At 37.9% G+C, this 23860-nt stretch overlaps 1 protein-coding gene across 4 annotated transcripts in view; it reads left to right on the forward strand.

Moving 5' to 3' along the window:
• Positions 1 to 23860, forward strand: part of STAG1 (STAG1 cohesin complex component) — a 435356-nt gene that overhangs the window by 315691 nt on the left and 95805 nt on the right. For all 4 annotated transcript variants that reach the window (XM_060149789.1, XM_060149788.1, XM_060149790.1 and 1 more), the window contains 2 exons: positions 19647 to 19745; positions 20261 to 20340. In XM_060149789.1, the coding sequence (XP_060005772.1) occupies positions 19647 to 19745; positions 20261 to 20340 (179 nt within the window). The remainder of the gene's footprint in view (positions 1 to 19646; positions 19746 to 20260; positions 20341 to 23860) is intronic.

Consider the following 23860-nt stretch of genomic DNA (forward strand, 5'->3'; position numbering starts at 1 on the left):
TCTTGGTGAGCCTGGCTAGAGGTTTGTCAATTTTGTTTACCCTTTCAAAGAACCAGCTCTTGGTTTTGTCATTTTTTCCTTTTTTTTTTTTTAATCTCTATTTTATTTATTTCCTCCTCGATCTTTATTATTTCCTTCCTTCTGCTGACTTTAGGTTTTGTTTGTTCTTCTTTTTCTAATTCTTTTAGGTGATAGTTTAGGTTGTTTACTTGAGATTTGTCTTGTTTTTTGATGAAGGCCTGTATCACTATAAACTTCCCTCTAAGACCTGCTTTTGCTGTGTCCCATAGATTTTGTATGGTTGTGTTTTCATTGTTGTTTGTCTCAAGGTATATTTTAATTTCCTTTTTGATTTCCTCATTGACCCATTGGTTTTTTAGTAGCATGTTATTCAGTCTCCAACTAATTGTTCTTTTCTCATTTCTTTTCCTGTGGTTGATTTCTAATTTCATGCCATTGTGGTCAGAGAAAATGCCTAAAATAATTTCTGTACTCTTAAATTTGTTGAGGTTAGTTTTGTGACCTAGGATGTGGTCAGCCCTAGAGAATGTTCTGTGTGCACTCAAAAAGAATGTGTATTCTGTTTTTTGTGGGGTGGTGGTGTTGTTTGGTTTTTTTTGGTTGTAGTATCCTGAAACTATCAATTAAGTCTAACTATTGTATCATTTAGGACCTCTGTTACCTTGTTGATTCTCTGTCTAGAAGATTTGTCCATTGATGTGAGTGGGGTGTTAAAGTCTCCTACTATTGTATTCACATCAATTTCTCCCTTTATATCTGTTAGTATTTGTTTTATGTATCAGAGGTGCTCCTATATTAGGTGCATATATGTTGATAAGTACAAAATCGTCTTCTTGTATTGATTCTTTTATCATTATGTAGTGTACTTCTATATCTTTCTTTATAACCTTTGCTTTAAAGTCTATTTTGTCTGATATGAGTATTGCAACTCCTGCTTTCTTGTCATTTCCGTTTGCATGAAATATCTTTTACCATTCCCTCTTTCTCAATCTATGTGTATCCTTTGCCCTAAGGTGGATCTCTTATAGGCAGCATATTGTAGACTCTTGTTTTTTCTATCCGGTCTGCCACTCTATGTCTTTTGATTGGAGCATTCAGTCCATTGACACTTAAGGTAATTATTGATATATATATGTATTTATTGCCATTTAAAACCTTGTTTTCCAGTTGATTCTTTGTTTCTTCTTTGTTCCTTTTTCTGTTTTTCTTTTTGTGGTTTCATGATTTCCTTTTATTTTATGCTTGTGTTCTTTTTGCAGTTTTTGTGAATCTATTGTATGTTTTTCATTTGTGGTTGCCCTGTTTTCAAGTATGTTAACCCCTTCCCATATATGCTTGCTTTAGACTGGTAGTCATATAGGCTCAAACACATTTAAAAAAAACAAAAAGAATCTGCATTTTCTTACTCTCCTTCTCCACATTTTATGATTTTGATGTCCCTTTTTACATCTTCATGTTTATCCCTTTGTTGCTCCTTGTGTTTATCATTGCTTTCACAAATAGGGTTGTTTTTTTTTTCTTTTTGATCTCTATACTGGCTAATTTAAGTGATTTACTTTCTAATTGTGATTTCCTCCTTCCTATTTCTTCTTGCTGCTTCTTTTCTATTTAGAGATGACCTTTCCATATTTCTTTCAGGATAGGTTTAGTATTGCTGTTTTCTTTCAGTTTTTGCTTCTCTGAGAAATTATTTATTTCTCCTCCTATTCTACATGATAATCTTGCTGAGCAGAGTATTCTAGGTTGCAGATTTTTCTCTTTCAAGACTTTGAATATATTTTGTATGCCCTTCTGGCCTGCAGTGTTTCTGTAGAGAAATCAGCTGATAGTCTTATGGGGGTTCCCTTGTAAAGAACTCTTGGTTTTTCTCTTGCTGCCTTTAGAATCCTCTCTTTATCTTTAACTTCTGCCATTTTTATTATAATATGTCTTGATGTAGGTCTGTTTGGCTTCATCTTCTTTGGGACCCTCTGTGCTTCCTGTATCTGGATATCTGTTTCCTTCTTTTAGTTTGGGAAATTTTCAGCCATAATTTCTTCAAATACATCTTCAATCCCCTTTTCTCTTTCTTCTCCTTCTGGAATCCCTGTTATGCATAGATTGGCCTGCTTTATATTATCCCGTAGGTCTCCTATGTTGCTTTCATTTTTTTTTTTTTCATTTGGCTTTCTCTCTTCTGTTTTGATTGGGTAATTTCCATTAGTCTGTCTTCCAGGTCACTTATTCTTTCTTCTGCATTATTCATTCTGCTGTTCATTGCCTTGAGCTCAGCTTTTGTCTCAGCAAATGAATTTTCTAATTTTTATTGTCTCCTCCTTGTAGTTTCAAGTTCCTTTTTACAGTAATCTGCCTTTCTGTTGATAGCCTTTCTTAATTCCTTCAGTATTTTCATTACCTCCTTTTTTAACTCGGTGTCTATTAGACTGAGGAGGTTTTTTTCATTGTTCCTGCAGGCAAATTTTTTTGGTCTTTTAACTGAGAGTGGTTCCTCTGCTTTTTCATTTTGCTTATATTTCTCTTACTCTGTGAGTTCAGGAGAAAAAATTATCTACTGTGGTCTTGGAGGGCTATTTATAAGCAGGAGAATCCCTGTGTAGCTTGTGTGGGTTCAGTATTTTTTTGACATGAGTGCTGTTTTTGGTTTGGATGCTTGCTGTCTCTTTCTTAGCATGTGCTGGCTGTTATCCCCTTGATCGGGGTGTGCAGGTGCACGCTCCCAGGGAGGCGGGAGCAAGAGTTGGCTCCCGGTCGCAGGTTTCTCTGCAATGGCGGCAGCAGGTCATGTGTCCCTGGGGAAGACACATGTGTGTCATGTGTCCCTGGGGAAGTTGGCCCTAGATCTTGGGACCCTAGGCGGCAGTGGTGTGTTGCGCACCCCGTGGAGGTGGGGGCAGTGGTTGGCACCGGGTTGCAGGGCCCTTGTCAGCGGTGGTTGGCTGTGCGCACTCCCGGGGAAGTTGGTCCCACTTCATGGGACCCTCTGCAGTGGCGGGCCGTGCCAGCTCCTGGAAAGGTGAGGGCAGTGATCTGCACCCCCGCTCACAGGACCCTTGGCAGTGGCAGCAGCAATGGCAGCGTTCTGCGCCTGCCTCTGGAGTCCAAGATGTCAGCCATGGCTCACGCCTGCCCCTGGAGCTCATATAGGCAGTGCCCTGCTGCCTGTGAGCATGCAGAGAAAGAAGCTCCTATGGCAGGCCCACCCTTCTCCTCTCATGCCCCCCAACAATGGTCCCTTGCCTCTGGTGGGCCCAGGCTTCTTCCCAGACTCCCTCAGTTTTGGCACCCTGCACCCTACCCCCCTCAGGCTTTGTTCACACAGCCAACCCCAGTCCTCTCCCCGGGGTCTGACCTCCAAAGCCCGAGGCTCAGTACCCAGCCCTCACCTGCCCCAGCGGGCAAGCGGACAAGCATCTCGGGCTGGGGAGTGCCAGTCAGCATCGACCTGTGCAGGTCTGTCTCTGCTTTGCCCTCCACACATCTGTTGCTGTGCTCTCCTCCAAGGCTCTGAAGCTACCCCTCTGTCCCTGCCAGTTGACAGAGGGACTGAGGGGACTTCCCAGTGTGCGGAAGCCTTTCCTTTTTCACAGCTCCCTCCCAGAGGTTCAGGTCCATTCCCGATTCCTTTCTCTCTCTTTTTCTTTTGCCCTGCCCAGTTACATGGAGATTCTCTTGCTCTTTTGGAAGTCTGAATTCTTCTGCCAGCATTCAGTAGATGTTCTGTGAGAGTCATTCCACACATAGATGTATTTTTGATGTATCTGTGGGGAGAAGGTGAGCTCCACGTCCTACTCCTCCGCCATGTTGATCCGGTTCCCCGAGCATTTATTTTTTAAATAGTAGTGTGCTAAGTATTATCAAAGAAAACCACAAAATTACATAAATTATAATGAAAGTTCCCAAGGGAATTTTATAGACCATTTTTGCTATAAAAGAGTGTTCAGAGTGTAGGGAGATCATCATAAGTTGGTTGGTCAGTTTCAGTGACTAATTTTTAATTGAGGATTAAAAGGGATTCTTATTTCCCACCTCATTTGAAGGAAAATCCAGTTAGTGTGTACATAGTGAATTTTTTCCTGAATATATTTATTTCCCCTATCAATTCAGATTCTTTTGTCTATAGTAATAAATCCCAAACTCGATTTTGTTTTCTTTTTCCAGTCCTCATGTGGTACTGGGGACCTTTACATCTAAGCCTCATCTCAGATGCATCCAATTAAATTTTACTGGTGTGAGAGATATTAGAATTACACCTTGTGCCCTCATGCAGGCATATCCATACTACTAAATCCAAGCAGACAAGCTTTTTAGTAGAAATAAGTTTAAAGTCTTTCATTTTTATTCCCTACTATTACCATACCAGTTTTCCTCCTCTCCTCACCTCCCTAATAGAGTATTCTACTGAATTTCAATAACAGTAACAATTACCAGTTTTAACAGAACTTACGTATGTCCACAAATTCTGGGGAAAACACCAATTTGATGTGGCCTATCAAAAAATAAACAAACATCAATTTAAAACAAATCACTAAACTGTGTCTGTCTGTAGAAATCCTCTGTCCAGATAAAGGAAGAGGTAGGTTTCTCTTGTACATTGTTGATAAAATGATTTAAGGAGTAAGTAGTGTTTTCAATAGGATGATTTTATAAACCTCTCCTGTGATCTCCAATTGCTTTACTTAGAAAAGAGTGTAAGTATTAAATATTTATTTCTAAACTTTCCTTTTTGTCATTCCCTTTCTGATCACCTTGTACTTTTTTTCTCTGAAGATTGAAGTAATTTCCTTTCTCTCCTTTTAATCATCTGGTTGAAAGTGTTCATTGTATAGGCTGTAACCTCTGTCTTCAGACTCATCCTGTGCATTTTCAAATGAGCTGATAACATTTCTTCTCATTTTTAAAAAAATTACATTTTAATTATCAATTGCATTTTTCCATTTTTGTTGAGATATAATCGACATTTAACATTGTGTTAGTTTAAGGTATGCAACATAATGATTTGATATTCTTTCTGTCTTGATTTTAGAATTTTAGAGGTTATAACCTAGTCTACCCTCCTATAAATAAGACAGACTTTTTTCATACTGCCAATTTGTATAAGTTCTGCAGTATTAAATTTTGGTCATTAGAAAGACGGACAATCTCTAACAGCTAAACGAGTTATTAGAAATTCAGTTCATCTTTCTGTTGACCAAAACTTATTTCTAAATTCCTACCCATTGGTTTTAGTTCTGACATTGAGGGTGACACAGAATAGGTCTAATTTAGATATAGCTTTAGTAATCTCTGTGCTCTGCACTAAGTATCTTACTCTCTTTTTGTATTTATGCTCATGACACTAGATTACCTTTCTTTGTCCTTTCCAGTTTGTAAATATGACTGTACTGTTTTTTGCTTTTAGCTTATGTGTACAATTCTTCTACTTTCTTGCAAATGCTTGATTGCTTATATCAAAATCTCAGTGCTTGGGTGGGATTTATTTTCAGTTAGTCCATTTCATTTCCTCATCTTTGTGTTCACTCATCCCATATTCTGTTTCTCAAGTTTACCAAAAACTTTTTAGCTCTGTATATGTCAAGCAAATGACATCTGTTGCCGATCACTAGAAGTAGAAGTTCAAATTCTTTGCCCACTGCATACTGATCACCAAGGAAAACACAACACAGTCAAGCATTGGATGGAACAATGCTTTACTCATATGGAGAAGGGACAGAGCAAGATTAGCTTCAGTAGTGTCAGTCCCCCATGGTCCAGCAGTTGCCCTTCATGCACCCCTCTTGTACCACAGAACTAAGGACCCTATTCTGTCCTCTCAGGGGACAGATTTAATAGTGGGGTTGGCCAGGTGCCATATGATGCACACACTTAAGCAGAACAAAAGAAGGCACATTGAGTCTAAAACAGGAGTGATATTCCCACACAAGATGATAAACCCAGCACAGTCCATGAAGACTCTTATTACTTGATAAGGAAGTATTCCAGACCCAAGGCCTCTTCCTGTGAAGCCAAGTGTGGGTCAAAACACTGTACAGGAGACTGCCTTTCCCAACAGTCTACCCCTCACCCCTGCTCGACCACTGACATGGCAGATAAAGCATGTCAATCACCCACCCCAAACTTGAAGGCAGAATTGGGTTCACCAGGGTCCCAGAACAATCTGTTTGGATGTGGAGTGTTCATAGAGCCTTCCTGTCATTAGGAAACAGCACTTTACCAGGCCCGTTAGGAGAGCCAGACCCAGGAAGATAGTCAAGCCACCCTAGAGGGTGGTCTTCAACGTGGATTAAGCCAGCTAAAGAGGTCAAATTGTGAGTTTGGGGAGACTGTGTGTGTACAGCTGATAACCATCCCCCCTGAGCATGGATGTTCATCAGCTCAGTTTTCAGCTTCCCCAAATTGTTGACGTATACACAGTAAGAAATGTTGACAATAACACAAACACCACCTTGTTCTGCCAGCAGGTAATTGAGGGCTATTTAGTTATCCATCACCACCTTGACTAGTGAGTTCAGTGAGTCTCATTGGCTTGGATGGCTTGGACATAGTGTTAGCTATTTCTGCTATGGTTGAGGACAGGTTGTACACCATTTTTTTCTAGGGCCTGCATACCTATTCCCAATATTAAAATTTGGATAGCAGAATGAAACCAGTGGTTAGTTTGTCTTCCCAGGAGGATACTGTGAGCCACTTTGTAATACATCAGCAGAAGGGGTCCTTTTCAGCCCTCTCTGCAGTTGCTGACATGGACAGTCAGCCTTAGAACTCTGAGGCAACAATCCTTCCCCTGGAGGCAGACATTCTATTGCCCATTGGGGTCCACAGAGAAATACATAACCCTGAGGGGTGCAGGGGACACATGTCAGGGGTTTTGTTCGGATAATGCTGACTAGTCCAGTTATATACAGCCTTGGCTTGCTTTTACCATGTGGCTGCAGGGAGAGAAAAGTTACATACTGGGCATCCAAGTCCAAAATGTTGGTATAGATCAGTAATAAGCATTCTTGTACAGGGTTTTTTTTCTGTCACATCATAGGAAATATTAAAGTAAGGGACTCCGGAGCATGCCTGCTTCTGGGCCTGTATCAAATGAGTGACCCAGCTATTTGACCCATTGACAACTTGAGGAAGTTCTGAGGAGTTTCGTGTCAGCCAGGCCATTACAGTGGGAATGCGGAACGAGAAGGAATTCATTCTGTGATGACAAATCCCAGCATTGTTTAAGTTTGCCTCCTCTGACTGTGGCTGTTGTTGTAACAGACACAGCAGATGATTCTGTAGGAGTGAGAAGAGGAAAGATTAATGTTTCTACTCCTCTCCCACTTCATGAATCTTCTCAGGCCAGAGCTACTCTGGTCTACTGCTTGTGATACTAGCTGCCCTGGTATTGCAACCCAAGCCAGATGTTACCTCCTCTGTGGGCACCCAGTGCCTTTGTGGCTTGACACAAACTTTTTGGCCTCAGCTGGCCAGTCTAGGGAAGGACTGCACAAACTTGACATGTCTGTTAACGTCACCCACCTGATTGAAAGGGTCAGTGTGCCCAGTACTACTAGAAGGACCCTCGCTAGCATCCTGATACTCCTTGATTTCATCTCCCACCTTTGTGGTATCCCATAGGAGGGAGGTTCCCCAAGGTAAGTATCATATCCAGACTAGAGTCAAGGGGCCCTGTCTGGGGTACAATCGTAGGCAGAACTGCAGATCACCCCAAAGATGTACACACTCCAACAGGAAAAAAGAAGAATGAATGACATGTTGAGATTGTGATTTTGCAGGCACAGCCTAAGCACATGGCTGCCTAGTCCACTTCCACCACAGCCAAACTCAGTATTTCCCAACGTGTGTTGCAGTGCCTGTTTTCCTTACACTGGAGTGTTTAGTAGCCATAGTCCCTGAGAGTGTGCCCATTGTTGTCTTGCTTGGGCAGTGAAGGATGTTCCTTGGTCAGAGTGAAGTCCCATGGGGTATCCAAAAATACGACATAAATTTTATTCAAGGACAGCTATGTTTCAGCATCCACATGCCAGACTGGAGTAGCTATACAATAGCCTGACTAGGTGTTATGGCAGTGAGGCATCATCTTTGCCTGTGGCTGGTGGTCAGGGGTTTGATGTGAACAATCTGCCAGATCCAGGTGAGTCCCAGTCCTTGGTTAATGTGTCCCAGTTCTTCTCTCTGGATGATTTGAGTATATTGACAAGAATCACAAGATTGTACTACATCCTTAGACTTCTGGGTTATCTCTTGGGCTCTGGCCCATTTTTGCATCTGAAGTAGACTCCTTTTTCCGTCGATGTACCCACCAGGCAATTGTTGCAGCCCACTGGGCACAAACTTGATTGACACGAGTTCCATTTATGTTTTTATTTTAAAAGTTCCTTTGCAAACACAAGCATGTGGTCCTTCACAAAAACATGCTACTAAAAAAAGAACAAAAAAAGTCAATGAAGAAATTAAAGAGGAAATCAGAAAACATCTCAAGACAAATGAAAATAAAAATACAGCTTGCCAAAATCTATGGGATGCAGAAATGCAGCTCTCAGAGGGAAGTTTATAGTGATACAGGCCTACAAGAAACAAGAAAAATCTCAAATAAACAACCTAACCTACCATCTGAAAGAGTTAGAACAAAGCCCGAAGTCATCAGGAGGAAGGAAATAATAAAGATCAGAGAGGAAATATAAAAATAGAGACCTCCCAAAAAAGACAACAGAAAAGATAAATGAAATCAAGAGCTAGTCTTTTGCAAGCATAAACAAAATTGATAAGCCTTTAGCTAGGCTCGTTAAGAAAAAAAGAGAACCCAAATAAAATAAGAAAAGAAAGAGGAGAAATTACAACTGATACTCAGATATACAAAAAACTCATAAGAGAATATTATGCACGGTTATATGCCAACAAATTGGAAACCTAGAAAAAAATAGGTAAATTTCTAGAAATGTACACTTTTCCAAGACTGAATCTGGAAGAAATAATCTGAGCAGATGAGTCACTAGTAGTGAAATTGAATTAGTAATCAAAAAGCTCCCAGCAAATAAAAGTCCAAGACCCAATGGCTTCACAGGGGAATTCTACCAAACATGTAAAGAAGAGCTACTATCTATCCTCAAACTATTACAAAAAATTGAGGAACACTTCTGAATTCATTCCATGAGGCCACCATTACCCTGATACCAAAACCAGACGAAGATATTACCAAAAAAAAGAAAATTACAGACCAATATCTCTGATGAATATAGATGCAGAAATTCTCAACAAAATATTAGCAAACCTAATTCAACAATATATAAACAGGATCATACACCATGATCAACTGGGATTTACTATAAGGATGCAAGGATGGTTTAATATCCACAGATCAGTCAATGTAATACACCACATTAACAAAGTGGAGACTACAACCACATCATCATTTCAATAGACATAGAAAAGGCATTCGACAGATTTCAACACCTATTCATGATAAACACTCTAATCAAAGTTGATATCAAGGAAACATATGTAAACATAATAAAGGCCATTTATGACAAACCCACAGTTGACATCATACTCAACAGTGAAAAGCTGAACGCTTTTCCTTTAAAATCAGAAACAAGAATGCTCACTCTTGCCACTTCCATTTAACATAGTATTGGAAGTCCTAGCCATGGCAATCAGAGAAGAAAAAGAAATAAAAGACATCTAAATTGGAAAGGAAGAAGTAAAACTGTCACTGTTTGCAGATAACGTGATACTATATATAGAAAACCCTAAAATGACCACCAATATACTATTAGAAGTAATAAATGAATTAAGTAAAGTTGCAGGACACAAGATTAATATACAGGAATCTGTTGCTTTTCTATATACTAGTAATGAACTATCAGAAAGAGAAAGCAAGAAAACAACCCCATTTAAAATTGCATCAAATGGAACAGAATAGAAAGTCCAGAGATAAACCCATGCACGTGTGGTCACCTAATCTATGACAAAGGGGGCAAGAATATAAAATGGAGAAAAGACAATCTCTTTGATAAGTGGTGCTGGGAAAACTGGACAGCTACATGTAAACGAATGAAATTAGATACTGTAAATCTCTTAGACGAAAACATAGGCAGAACACTCTTCGACATAAATCACAACAACATCTTTTTCAATCCACCTCCTAAACAAATGGGACCTAATTAAACTTAAAAGCTTTTGCACAGCAAAGGCTGTGCAAAACGATAAACAAGATGAAAAGACAACCCTCAGAATGGGAGAAAATATTTGCAAACAAAACAACCGACAAGGGATTAATCTCCAAAATACACAAACAGCTCATGCAGCTCAATATCCAAAAAACAACCAACCCAGTCACAAAATGGGTAGAGGATGTAAATAGACATTTCTCCAAAGAAAACATACAAATGGCTAAAAAGCACATGAAAAGATGCTCAAAATCACTAATAGAGAAATGCAAATCAAAACTACAGTGAGGTATCACCTCACACTGGTCAGAATGGCCATCATCAAAAAATCTACAAACAATAAATGCTGGAGAGGGAGAAAAGGGAACCCTCCTACACTGTTGGTGGGAATGTAAACTGGTACCTCCACTGTGGAGAACAGTATGGAGGTTCCTTAAAAAACTAAAAATAGAGCTACCATGTGACCCAGCAATCCCACCCCTGGGCATATATCCAGAGAAAACCATAATTTGAAAAGATACATTCACCACAGTGTTCATTGCAGCACTATTTACAGTAACCAGGACATAGAAGCAACCTAAATGTCCATCAACAGAGGAATGGATAAAGAAGATGTGGTATATATATATACAATGGAATATTACTCAGCCATAAAAAAGAACAAAATAATGCCATTTGCAGCAACATGGATGGACCTAGAGATTGCCATACTGAATGAAGTAAGTCAGACAGAGAAAGACAAGTATCATATGATATCATTTACATGTGGACTCTAAAAAAGGGTACAAACAAACTTATCTACAAAACAGAAATAAAGTTACAGATGTAGAAAATAAGTTTATGGTTACCGGGGGTAAGTGGGGGAGGGATAAATTGGAAGACTGGGATTGATATATACACACTACTATATATAAAATAGATAACTAATAATGACCTACTGTATAGCACAGGGAACTATACTCAATACTCTATAACAGACTATATGGGAAAAGAATCTAAAAAAAGAGTGGATATATGTTTATGTATAACTGATTCACTTTGTTCTACACCTAAAACTAACACAACATTGTAAATCAACTGTACTCGAATAAAAACTTTTTTAAATTGCATCAAAAAGAATAAGATACCTAGGAATAAGCTTAAGCAAGATGGAAGACCTGTACTCTGAAAACTATAAAACATTGATGACAATAACTGAAGATGATACAAAAAAATGAAAAGATATCCCTTGTTCTTGGATTGGAAGAATTAATATTGTTTAAATGGCTATACTACCCAAAACAATCTTCAGATTGCAGTCCCTATCAAAATACCCATGACATTTATCACATAACTAGAACAAATAATCCTAAAACATATATGGAATCACAGAAGACCCTGAATAGCCAAAGCAATCTTTAGAAAAAAGAACAAAGCTGGAGGTATCATGCTTCATGACTTCAGACTACACTACAAAGCTACAGTAATCAATACAGTATAGTACTAGTACAAAACCAGACACATAGTTCAATGGAACAGAATAGAGAGCCCCAAAATAAGCCCATGCACATATAGTCATTCTTCAACAAAGGAGGCAAGACTGTACAGTGGAGAAGATACACTCTCTTCAATAAGTGGTTTGGGAAAACTGGACAGCTACATGTAAAAGAATGAAGTTAGAACATTTTTTCACACCATATACAAAACTAAACTCAAAATGGATTAAAGACCCAAGTGTAAGACCTGAAACCATAAAACTCCTAGATGAAAACACAGGCAGGACACTCTTTGACATAAATTGTAGCAGTATTTTTTTGGATCTGTCTCCTAAGGCAAAGGAAACAAAAGCAAAAATAAACAAATGGGACCTAATTAAACTTAAAATCTTTTGCAAATCTTTTAAGCAAAGGAAACCATCAACAAAATGAAAAGACAACCTACTGAATGGGAGAAAATATTTGCAAATGATATGGCAGATAAGGGGTTAATATCCAAAATATATAAACAGCTCATACAACTCAATATCAAAAAACCAAGCAGCCTGATTTTAAAATGGGCAGAAGACCTGAATATACATTTTTCCAAAGAAAGCATACAGATGGCAAACAAGCACATGAAAGGATGCTCAACATTGCTAATCACCATAGAAATGCAAATCAAAACCACAGTGAGATATCACTTCATGCCTGTCAAAATGGATGTCATCAAAAATACCACAAGTAACAAATGTTGTCCAGGATGTGGAGAAAATGAAACCCTTATACACTGTTGGTGGGAATGTAAATTGGTACAGCCACTATGAAAAACGGTATGGAGGTTTCTCAAAAAACTAAAAATAGAACTACCATGTGATGTAGCAATTCTACTCCTAGTTTTATGTCCAAAGAAAACGAAAACACTAATTTGAAAAGATATGTGCATTCCAGTGTTTGTAACAGCATTATCTGCAGTAGCCAAGATATGGAAGAAACCTAAGTGTTCATCAACAGATGAATGGATAAAGAAGATTTGGTATATATACATTGTATGTGTGTGTGTGTATATATATATATGTGTGTATATATATATATATACACACACACACACACATACATACATACATACATACATACAATGGAAGATTACTCAACCATATAATAGAATGAAATTTTGCCATTTGCAACAACATGGATGGACTTGGAGGGTATTATGCTTAGTGAAATAAGTCAGACAGAGAAAGACAAATTCTGCATTTTTACCTTATATGTTATATCAAAAAAATGAAATGAATGAATATAACAAAACAAACAGACTTACAGATATAGGGAACAAACTAGTGGTTACCTGTGGGGAGGGCCAGGATAGGGGTAGGGATTAAGAGGTACAAACTACTATGTATAAAATAAGTAAGCTATAAGGATGTACTGTACAACATAGGAAATATAGCCAATATTTTATAACTTTAAATGGTGGGTAAATCTATAAAATACTGAGTATGTTGTACACCTGAAAGTAATAATTATAAACCAACTTAACGTCAATAAAAATTTAAAAATAAAAAAAAGGTCCTTTGACATGAGTATCTACATAAGTGACATATGTTTTTTTCTTCCCAGGGAGCAAGCTGCTGCCATAGTTCTTTTCCCTATATGGGGGATCCATTAATAGTCCAGTCTTTTAGTTGCCATTTGCCTGACCAGATGGCTAAGTCATTGGCAACAGCCCATTTGTTGGTGAAAAATGTATCAAGGAATGGTAGTAGAGGTGGCCTGCACTGCCATTACCACAGTGCAGAGCTTGACCTATTAGAATGCCCACACCTGATAGTCAAAAGATGGCCATTTACTGGTTCAGATGGTAGCTGCAACCCAGCAGACCTCATCTGCCTTTAGTTTCACAGAGCTGTCAGTAAACCATGCCATAATGTCACCTTTGAATCTTGGGCCTTAGGAATTGCACCTGCTGTGCCTAGGGCCTGGACTTTATCTGGATTTATAGTCAAATTGGTACTAATCATTCTGTCAGTGACTAAGTGCAGCACTGTAGCCACCATGAAATTAGCATTGTAGCCGTGTCGTTAATATAAGGGATGACTAAAATTTCTGTAGTACTTGAGCTTATTGAAGATCAAGCCCTGCCCTCTGGTAGCATATTACAGAAGAATTTAGGTATCCCTGCAAGAGTACAGTAAAAGTATATTGTAGGCTGTTCAGTGAGAACAAAAATTGGTCATGACCTCATTCTTCAGAGGGATCGAGTAGAAGGCATTAGCCAGATCAGTCAACAGCATACTTGTTTTCCATATGGGTTGCACTGTCTCAGTGATGGTGATAATATCAGAAACTGCTAGGGCAAAAGCTGAAACTTCTACATTTATCCTTTGGTAATCTGTCAACCTCCAAACTCTGGAGGCCTTCCTTACTGGCCTGATTGGGCTGCTTGTATTGTCTCAAATTAACAGAGCGATGTCCTTTTCCCCACCGTAGATACAGTATTTTTGTTGAACAACGCACCATGATTTGGCCAGCTCTGGAGCAGGCTAGGAATGCAGCTGGCCCATTAAGCTTGAATTTGTCCTTGTTGTGGTACATACCGCTTGAGGCAATGGTGGTTTTCAGTACCGTACACAGCCAAAATGTTAATGCCTATTACGTATTCAATAGTAGGAACCAGGATCATCAGTACCTGAAATGGTCCAAAGAATCTCATCCACAAATACATGTGGACTTGTCTTCCATGGGTAACTACATTCTTCCCAGACCTACTATTTTAATTCTGCCTCTATGGGGACCTGTCATTTGGGCACCAGTATCCAAAGGCCCCATAAAAGTTTAGCTCCCCTCTCCCCTTTTCCCTTCTATCTTGACAGGGGCATAGGGCCTCTGGTCCCCAACGGGGACCCAGAGATCTTGGCCCCATCCCTAACTGTGTTATTCAGCCCTAGATAGTTAAAGTCTGCAGTGCCCCTTCATCAAACAGATGCACCAACCAGGCTGTATGAGACTCCCCTGGCTCCTGTTCATATCCGTCCTTCAGTTTCCATATTTCACTTTCGAAGAAGGACTTCATTTCAACACTTTTGTTTTCAGCAGTGCCATAGGTGGTTTTGCATTGAGTGAAACAGGTTTTATCTGAGGCCTGTAAGCCACCTGGATCAGGTAAAATTTCCTGCATGGGACCCCTTTACTTCTCTCAGACATCATTTGTGACCCTTAAGACACCTTGAGAGTTGGGGGGCGTGAAATGGGAGCGCAAATGTGACCAAGAGCCCAGATTATTGTTTCCCTACACTTTTTAGGACCCATTTCACATTTCCACCCTCATGCATTGCACCAGCTTTTCCCTGTTAACAGAGAGATTATTAATATCCCTATTTATCCCCATATGGCCAGAGGGAGGCCAGCACATCAGTCAGTTCATCACCACCACCCCACCCCCAGAGCCAGCTGCCTAGCCCTTTCATTCTACGATGCCATGGTGTTTTTTGTTGGCTACTGTATCTCTTGGTAAGGGAGTGTTCCAAGGCTAAGGCCTATTCTTATGGAGCCAAGTGGAGGTCTAAAGACTACATGAACAAGACTCTCTTTCCTAATAGTACATAACAATGTCCCTCTCAAGACTTCTCTTCTTACCAAATGAAAAATGGGGGGGGGGAGGTGTTAAAAGGAAACTTTTGAAGGTGATGAGTATGTTTATTGCCTTGATTATAATAGTACCATGCATGTATGAATATGTCCAAATGCATCAAACAAATGTGAAGTTTTTTGCATGTCAAATATGTCTCAATTAAATTGTCAAAAAATAACAACAAAGACTATCTTCTCTGTACTCCCTTCACCCCACCACATAAAAAAAAAAATCTGCTCCTTGACAGGCCACCTGAATTTGGTTCATTTATTCCCATTGTGGTGTGAACATTATACATAGGCATTTTAATAACAATCAGCATTTTCTCCTAGAAGCATGAAAATTGTCCCTTTAAAATACAACTCATTATGAAATGATGCCATTATGCTACACAATACTTTTTATAGCACTTAACATTTTTTTCAAAAATAATTTTGCAAAAATGCTGATAGATTAGTGTCTCTGACAAATATGCCCAGCTCCCTCCCTCAACAAATTATTTTATTTTTCTGTGTTTCTTTTTTGTTTGTTTTCTTATTTTTATATTATATAGTTATTCATTCAAAAAATATTTATTGAGCAGCAGCTATGGGTTAGGCACTGTTAAATAGCATTCAGATCTGAATAAGATTTTGTGTAATAGCAAAACAACAAAACATTTATGTTTTGTAGTAGAAATACCTTCAGAGTATAGTAGAGCCCCCAAATAGAGAAATTAACAAAAATACAAGTGATTTTTCATCTAAGTCATTGCTAGACATTATTATTAAGTTATTTAATTAAGTCCCTGTAATGTACCAAGATTTGGTACATTAAAGAACCAAGATTTGGGAGGAGAAGTAGTTGATTGGGAGGCATCGTTGGACAAAGTGTAGATAAAACTCGACTGATGTCTTTGTTCTACCTATAATTTGCTGTGTGAACTTGAATGGATAGAGTAATTTCATCTTTTCTGGCCTTGTTTTTAAATTTAGAGTTACAAGTAAGGAAACTTCTTACATGCTGTCTTACATCTGGGGTTATGATTTTACTTTGGGTCAGCTATCTTTAGTCTTTTGCTTATCTGTTGTTGATCTCTTGTGATTATAGATACATATTACATAATACTTTTGTTGGCTTTCCACATCTTGCCTCCAGGAAGACCATATCTTGTGAGTCATCTCCATAGATCCCCATGGGCTGCTCTTCAACATTGCTGCCCATTATAATTATTATGCCCACCTTGCATCTACTAGTTAGTTGATGCTACTTTCTTTCTGCTGTTCTGTGATCTCATCATCTTCATTGTACTGGAAGCCGAATTCTGTTTGAGTATCTCCTAGTGCCAGCTCTAGCCTACAGAATACAGCTGTTATGGAGTTTCTCAGCAATGCCTGTGCCCCCATCACCAGTCTTTTCTTTATTGCCTTGGTAAACAATATTCTCTGGGCCCTCCTGAGGAACATACTCAACTAGTAGGTCTTCTGAGTTTATACAACAGATCCTTTATGGCATACTTTACTGTGTTTTAAATGCCTTTCTTCACAGTCTGCCACAACGATTCTCGGATCTCTTATTTCATTAATATGCAACGTTGCTTTTTCCAGGAGTCATCCAGCAATGCGTTAGGCCATTTCCATGGGCCTTAAATCCTGAGAAAAGGGAGAGTGCCCTATATCCAAAAACTCTCTCGTATCCTGTTTGATACTCCCATTTCCAGTCCAGTACCTTCAGCAGACACTCCCTTGGTTCTTACTGGTTCAAGTTGGCCCATTCCTGCAGCACCTATAGCATATAATCCTTCTCCTCCTTTAGCAGACCCAGTACTTCCCCATTTGGGCTATGCTGAAATTTGACCTTAGCTTGGAGCTACAAGGGAAGGTTAGTATAGAGCCTGAGGAGGGCTACTAGCATTGTCCTTAAGGTACTTGCTTCGCTTGAGGTTTCCATATATTCGAGGGGAGGGGTGGGTGGAGGAGGCATGCTACCCTCTAACATGAAACTTATTTGCAGACCCACAAGTTCATGGGAAACGTGGAGTTGAAGGTTATCAGCTGCATCCACCAGTTATTCTTTGAAATTGCACTTCTTTCCTATATGGCCCTGATTTTGGCGTAGACTTGCCTGGGATGCAAAGTCCCTTAAATTCTGCCACCCTTAAAATTGAGTTCTGGGTCTGGTCTTCAATATGTTCAGCTCTTTATCTGCAGGAGATAAGGATCTCATTAAATGTTGCCAGTTGTTGATTTAAACTGGTGATTAATTAGCCTGTCATTTTCTCTGTTTAGCGTCTCAGTGACAGCCATAGTCCTTAGTCCATAGTTCTTATAGTTATTAATTACCCTCATCCCTCAAATGCTTGGCATGTGGTACAAGCTAAGTGCACATCTCCATTCACCCGCAAGTGAATTAGCAAATGGCTGCTATTCTGTGTCAGAGACTATCGTTAACTTCACTTACAACCAGAAATTGAGTCCTTCCTCATAGTAGTCCTTCCTTCAAGTGATCCAACCTCAGAATCCCATCATTGAGGTCTGCTTCTTAGGACTACTCTTGGTACCAACTGTTCAGGTCACATTCCTTAGAAGCCCAGCCTTAGTCAGAGATTTTTGTGCTAGTGATACATTGAAGTTTGTATTCTCCTGAGAAGCCTCTAAGAAAGTGAGGAATATAAGATTAAGCAGGAGACACACTAACAGAAATGTGGTTTCAGAAGAAATTTTGTCTGAGCATCGTCTCAGAAGGAATTTTGAAAAATTTCAGAGGTTGTACTGTCCTGAGGCAAGGAGGGTGGGCTCTTTTACCCTCCTATATCATTCCCCACTGGCTATGAGCCTCATCCTGAAGGAGGGAAAGGGTGTGGACAGGAGAGGTAAGGTAGAGCATAGGAATCTTTGTACCAGGTGGTTCTTTTCAGCCATGGTCAATTCTCCAGAGAAAGATGCAGGTAAGCGCCATTAGCTGTCAATACAGGAAGAAGCAGGAAGATTAGCCTTGTATATTAGGATTTGGACATCTGGGCGGGGCCTCAACAGCATCTACCAGAGGTACCTCCTATGTGCTAGAGACTTTACCAGCAAGCATTATCTCATTCAGTGGTGTGCTCGAGCTACCTTGAATCAGCTTTCAAGAGAGTGATTATGCACATCCATTCACTTATATGAGTTCAGTATCATTGGTAGCTTGAAATTGGCCATGGAGGGAGTAATCACATCACAGAAATCTGCAAGTGCAACAATTCAGGGCCCCGTCCCCCAGAGCTAGTTGTTAAAACTTTTACCAGCATTCAAATTTTATAACAACCTTATGAAGACAGTATCATATTTTATAAATGAGAAAACTGAGTATCAGAGTGATTAATATACTTGTCATCTCTCATGTAGCTACTAAGCTATAGAATTGGAAATCTAGCTTTGTCTGGTTCCAAAACTTGGACTCCTACTGTTACAGCATGTTGCTTTTTTTTTTTTTTGGCTGCCCCGGGTCTTCATTGGGGCATGCGGGAATCTTTAGTTGGGGCATGTGGACTCTTAGTTGCGGCATGCAGGCTTCTTAGTTGCGGCATGCGGACTCCTAGTTGCAGCATGGAGCCTTCTTAGTTGCAGCACGTGGACTCAGTCCCAGCATGCGAACTCTTAGTTGTGGCATGTGGGATATAGTTCCCTGACCAAGGATCGAACCCAGGCCCCCTGCATTGGGAACGTGGAGTCTTACCCACTGGACCACAGGGAAGTCCCCAGCATGTTGCTTTTTGAACACAGAAACTTCGTTCTCTTTTTAATCATTTGAGAGTTGGCTAAATTTCTAGATGACCCGGAATGCACTTTGATCACCAACACCTTCTACTCCAAGTTAATGATTTTATTATATTTCCCTAGTAAATAGCAACCCCAGGACACATCACTCTATCATTTTGCCTCTGTTTTTAAAGATTCTTCCCTTTATCATGTTTTCTTAACTGCTCTTTCTGGAAAGTAAAAGGTATCCAGTAAATATTTGTGAAATGAATAAATGATGACCCTTTAATATGAAATTAGATTTTTCTACAGGAAGGACAAATTAACATACCCTTCTTTAATTAAAATCATAGGTCAGAAATTCTCTCGAAGTGCCACAGTATAATGTGGGAGGTATTTCATGTTGAACCAGAGTTGATACACATTTGAAAAAGGTGTAGCTTACTCTCAAGTAACTAAGGGATTTTTAATGCATTTTTTATTAAATGTAAGTGCAAATAGAATTGCTTGGTTCCACCTTATGTTGAATTACAATATGAAGTAAATTGAATGATTAAGCTGAAAATGACTTTAGTCTTCATATAGACTTGAAAATCTTTTCAACTTTTATGGCATAGAATTGACTGCTTCTGTTGTGTTTTTGTTTGTATTTCTGAAGCAAGGAGAAGTCAGGCTGAAGTGTTTGAAAGCTCTACAAAGTCTGTATACCAATAGAGAATTATTCCCCAAATTGGAGCTATTCACTAACCGATTCAAGGTAAGATGCTTAGCGTATTTTCTTTTTCACTTTAAAAATGCTCGTTTTAGCTAGTTTAGCAAATGACATTACCATAACAAGTGTTTAGGTCATATTCTTTACTGCATATTCTTTAAATGAACCTGTATTAAATAGATGAATCTCTGCTTTACAAAAGGTATTACCAACATGAGTTCTTATTCATTACCTTCAATAGAAGGCTCACCTGCTTAAAATAAGATTTTTTTCATAGACAGCTTTTTTATAGTTATATTAATTTTGCAAGGTAAGGTTTGTCTCTGTTAGAGAATGCCAGTTGATGAAAAAAATTTTATATTATAAACATTTATAACACCTCCTGGTGTGTGCATAGGACTATGATAATATGGTTTCAATAGTAAAGCTTTCCATTTAACCTAATCATCATTAGACTAATCTATCATTAGTCTTCCATGAACTCCCCCAAAGACATTACCTCAGATCTGTCTCCATTTACTTTCTGTTCATGGTTGGTTTGATGTATAACTTTTCTTCAGGATCGCATTGTATCAATGACACTTGATAAGGAATATGATGTTGCTGTGGAAGCTATTCGATTGGTTACTCTGATACTTCAGTAAGTATAATATTTTAATTTAATCTGCTAATATATTAATGTTTTTTCCCAGCATTATTGATGTACTTCGCATATATAACCCTAATATATATTCTTATCACTTTAGGTTTTACTTTCACATTTTAAGGTTAGGTTTGAAACAAAATGTTCTGTTTTCTCTTTGTTTTTTATTTTGAATATTGTCTATTTTCTTTACATAAAGGTTCTTTTATGCAGCATCAGAGAAGTAACATACTTCTGTTTAAAGAGAGAGAAGGCTTCAAAGGGATAGGTTTTTCAAATAGGCTTCTTTGGAATGGTATAGAAGTAGGAGAAAGGAAATAAGGCATTTAAATTGTGTCATTAATATGATAGAGATTTTAAAATAGGAATAGTTAGTTTCATCTATAGAGCTTTGACTAAAAACTAGGAAGAATCTATGTAAGAGAATGCAAGTGCCAGCAAAGTCATTACAAATCCTCCCCTCCCCGCTTTGTGAGGCTATATCTGTCATACACCAAACATCATGTATGCCAGGGTCTGTTGTTGTTTTGATCTCTTTTTACCTCTTTCTGCTCTATTACCATATTCTTTGTTATTGTGGCTTTATACTCTAGTATATGTTGTATGTTATAAATATGGCCTCTTAGTGATTTGTTCCTTCTTCTTTGCCTTTCTTTTAAAAATCCACTTAGCTACTTGTGGATTTGTTTTTTCTTCTTTATGAATTTTTAAAGTACTTTGTCTAATTCCTCAGAAACTTTGGTTGGGAGTTTAAATATTAGAACTCCATTTAGGGACTTCCCTGGCGGTCCAGTGGTTAAGACTCCATGCTTCCATTGCAGGGGGCACGGGTTCGATCCCTGGTTGGGGCACCTAAGATCCCATAGGCTGCATAGCATGGCCAAAACAAAGAACTGCATTTAATTTTATGAAAAATTTAGGAGAGAATGGAATTTTTTACAATTATGTATTGTTTATACATAAAAATGATGTATTGCTTTATTTAGATCTCATTAGGTCTTTTATATAAGGTTTAAATTTTTTCCTAGAGGTATTGTACATTATTTACTAGGTTAATTCTTAAATACTGTATGTTTTTATTGTTTTATTGTTATTTGATTAGTATTTAGTGTTAAAAATATTTTCTACTTAGTTATTCCTAGGGCAAGGAAACATTTAATTTTTATGTTGGTCTTTTATGTGCAGCTTATTAGAACTTTTATCCATGTTGACGGTTTGATTGTATTGAATTTACTATGTAGATTATTATATGATCTGCAAACAATTTCAGTTCTGTCTTCTCCTTTTCTAACCTTAAAACTTTTGTTTCATTCTCTTGTCTACTTCCATTAGCCAGGACTTTGAACACTATGGAAGTATCACTGATAGTGGATTTTTTTGTTCTTGTTCTAGGAAGGCATCTAAAGTTATTTCTGAGATACGTTTTTGATATGATAGAAGTTCTTTTGTATTCTCAGTTTTCTGGGATTTTCCTTTCATACATTGTTGAGCCTGAATAAAATTGGTAGATTTGTCTAATGGTGATTTACACCCATGCATTTCTAGAATAAATCCTGTTTGAACATGACATATTTGTTTTCATTGTATTTTGTTTAAATGCAATGTTATATTTAATATCCTATTTAGGATTTTCACATCTGTGTTGTGTGTAAATTTGACATCATTTTTTTGTTCCTTACCCAACTTTGAAATCAAGATATATACTGTTTGTAAAATATCTTCAGTAGTTTCTCACCCTTTTTCTGTTCTGAAATAAATTTGCTATGACAGATTAATTCCTCCTTGAAATTCTGAGAGAATTCTTTTGTTAAAGCCATGTCAGTTTTAAGTTTCTTTTGAGAGAAAGGTCTTTGATTACCATTTCTACTTCTTCAGTGGTTATCTATCTAAGTTAACCTTTATTTCCTCTTGTAATAATTTTGGCTTTTCATATGATTTTTATAGTATATCAGTTTTATCACAGTTTTCAACTTTATTATTTGATAGCTTATGATATTTTTATTCATAAAACTATTATTTCTTTTGTTATTTACATCGTTCATTTTATTTGTATCCTCTTGATCAGTCATGGCAGAGGTTTGTCCATCCTACTGTTCTTTTCAAAGAACTAGCTTCTTTTAGCTATTTCTTTCTTGTTTTTGAACAATCGTATTTAAAGTAACAAATATACCTTTAAGTACTACTACTTTACTAGTCTCCTAAAAATTTGGACATAGAATATTTTCATAGACAATCAATGATAAGTATTTTGATTAAACCTTTATGATTTTCAGTTGAAATCAAAATTATTCAGTAGTAATTTTTGTTCTCCCTAGATCGGATTGTTTAAAGCTGTTCTTTCTATTTTATTGTATTATTTGAGAATGTGTTCTGAGTACTTTGGTCAATTTTCTGAATTTTCTAAGTATGTTTAGAAACAATACATATCTGTGTTGTGTATATAGTTATTTATATTCATTACTTTGAATTTATTTAGTGTCATTCAAATTATCTATACCTTTGCTTATTTTTGTCTACTTTTTCAGAAGGATGTGTTAAAGTCTTGAACTACTATTGTTCACTTGTCTTTCCTTTTCGGTTGTTGCTTGGTATACTTCAGAGTATATAGATCAGTACCTCTCTATTCATGATTTGTACATCTTCTGATAATATTCACTTTATCCTTACATTCTTACATTCTTCCTTGTCATTTATGAAGAATTTTTTCCTTTTCAAATTCTATTTTAAATTATTATGCCCCCTAGTTATAGTTTACTTGTAAATTTCACAAGCTTATCAATGTCTTTCCCTTGAACAAAAAATACCCACATTGCAACCACTTGTATTTTTCATCGGAATTGTCTAGAGTTTAAAATCTATTGTTAAGGATTACTTTTTTACCCTTTTTTGGGTTTTTTTGCTTCCTTTTTTTTATTTAGTTTCAGTAATTGCTCATTTAGACAAGAGTAAACTTTGCTTTGATAGTACTTCTTCCCTTACTTCCAAGGAAGAGTAATTCTCTCATAGACTCCTCCAGTATTGTCTTTTCAGGCTAGTTTACTTCCTTAAAGAGTATTTTCAAACCATCTAAGACCTTGTTTGGCTAAAAAAAATCATACTTTCATCATGAATTTAGAAAATGGTTTGGCTAGTTTCAAAAGTCTATTTTTAAGGTTTTTTTCTATGTTTTCATTGGAGGAAATAAGGGCAAAACGTGTCTTATATAAAAGTATAGTTATGGCCCTCCAGCTGTGTCAGATGACCTAATAATTCATTAGGTATATTGGTCCTTTTATGGATTCCTCAGAGAGCTCTCCCTTTTGCAGAAGAGGGAGATGTCATCCTGGAACCCACAGAAGTCCTTAGGATGGACCTCCAAGTGAGGGTCCTTGGCTTCCCACAGGAAGGAATTCCGGAACGAACCATAGTAAAGGGAAAGCAAGTTTATTTAGAGAGATACGCATTCCATAGGCAGAATGAGGCCTGTCTCAGAAGGCAAGAGCGGCTCCAGGGCACAGGGTCTTCTGGGAAGGTGAGA

This window comes from Lagenorhynchus albirostris, chromosome 5 (genome assembly GCF_949774975.1).
Source record: "Lagenorhynchus albirostris chromosome 5, mLagAlb1.1, whole genome shotgun sequence".
NCBI lineage: Eukaryota > Metazoa > Chordata > Mammalia > Artiodactyla > Delphinidae > Lagenorhynchus > Lagenorhynchus albirostris.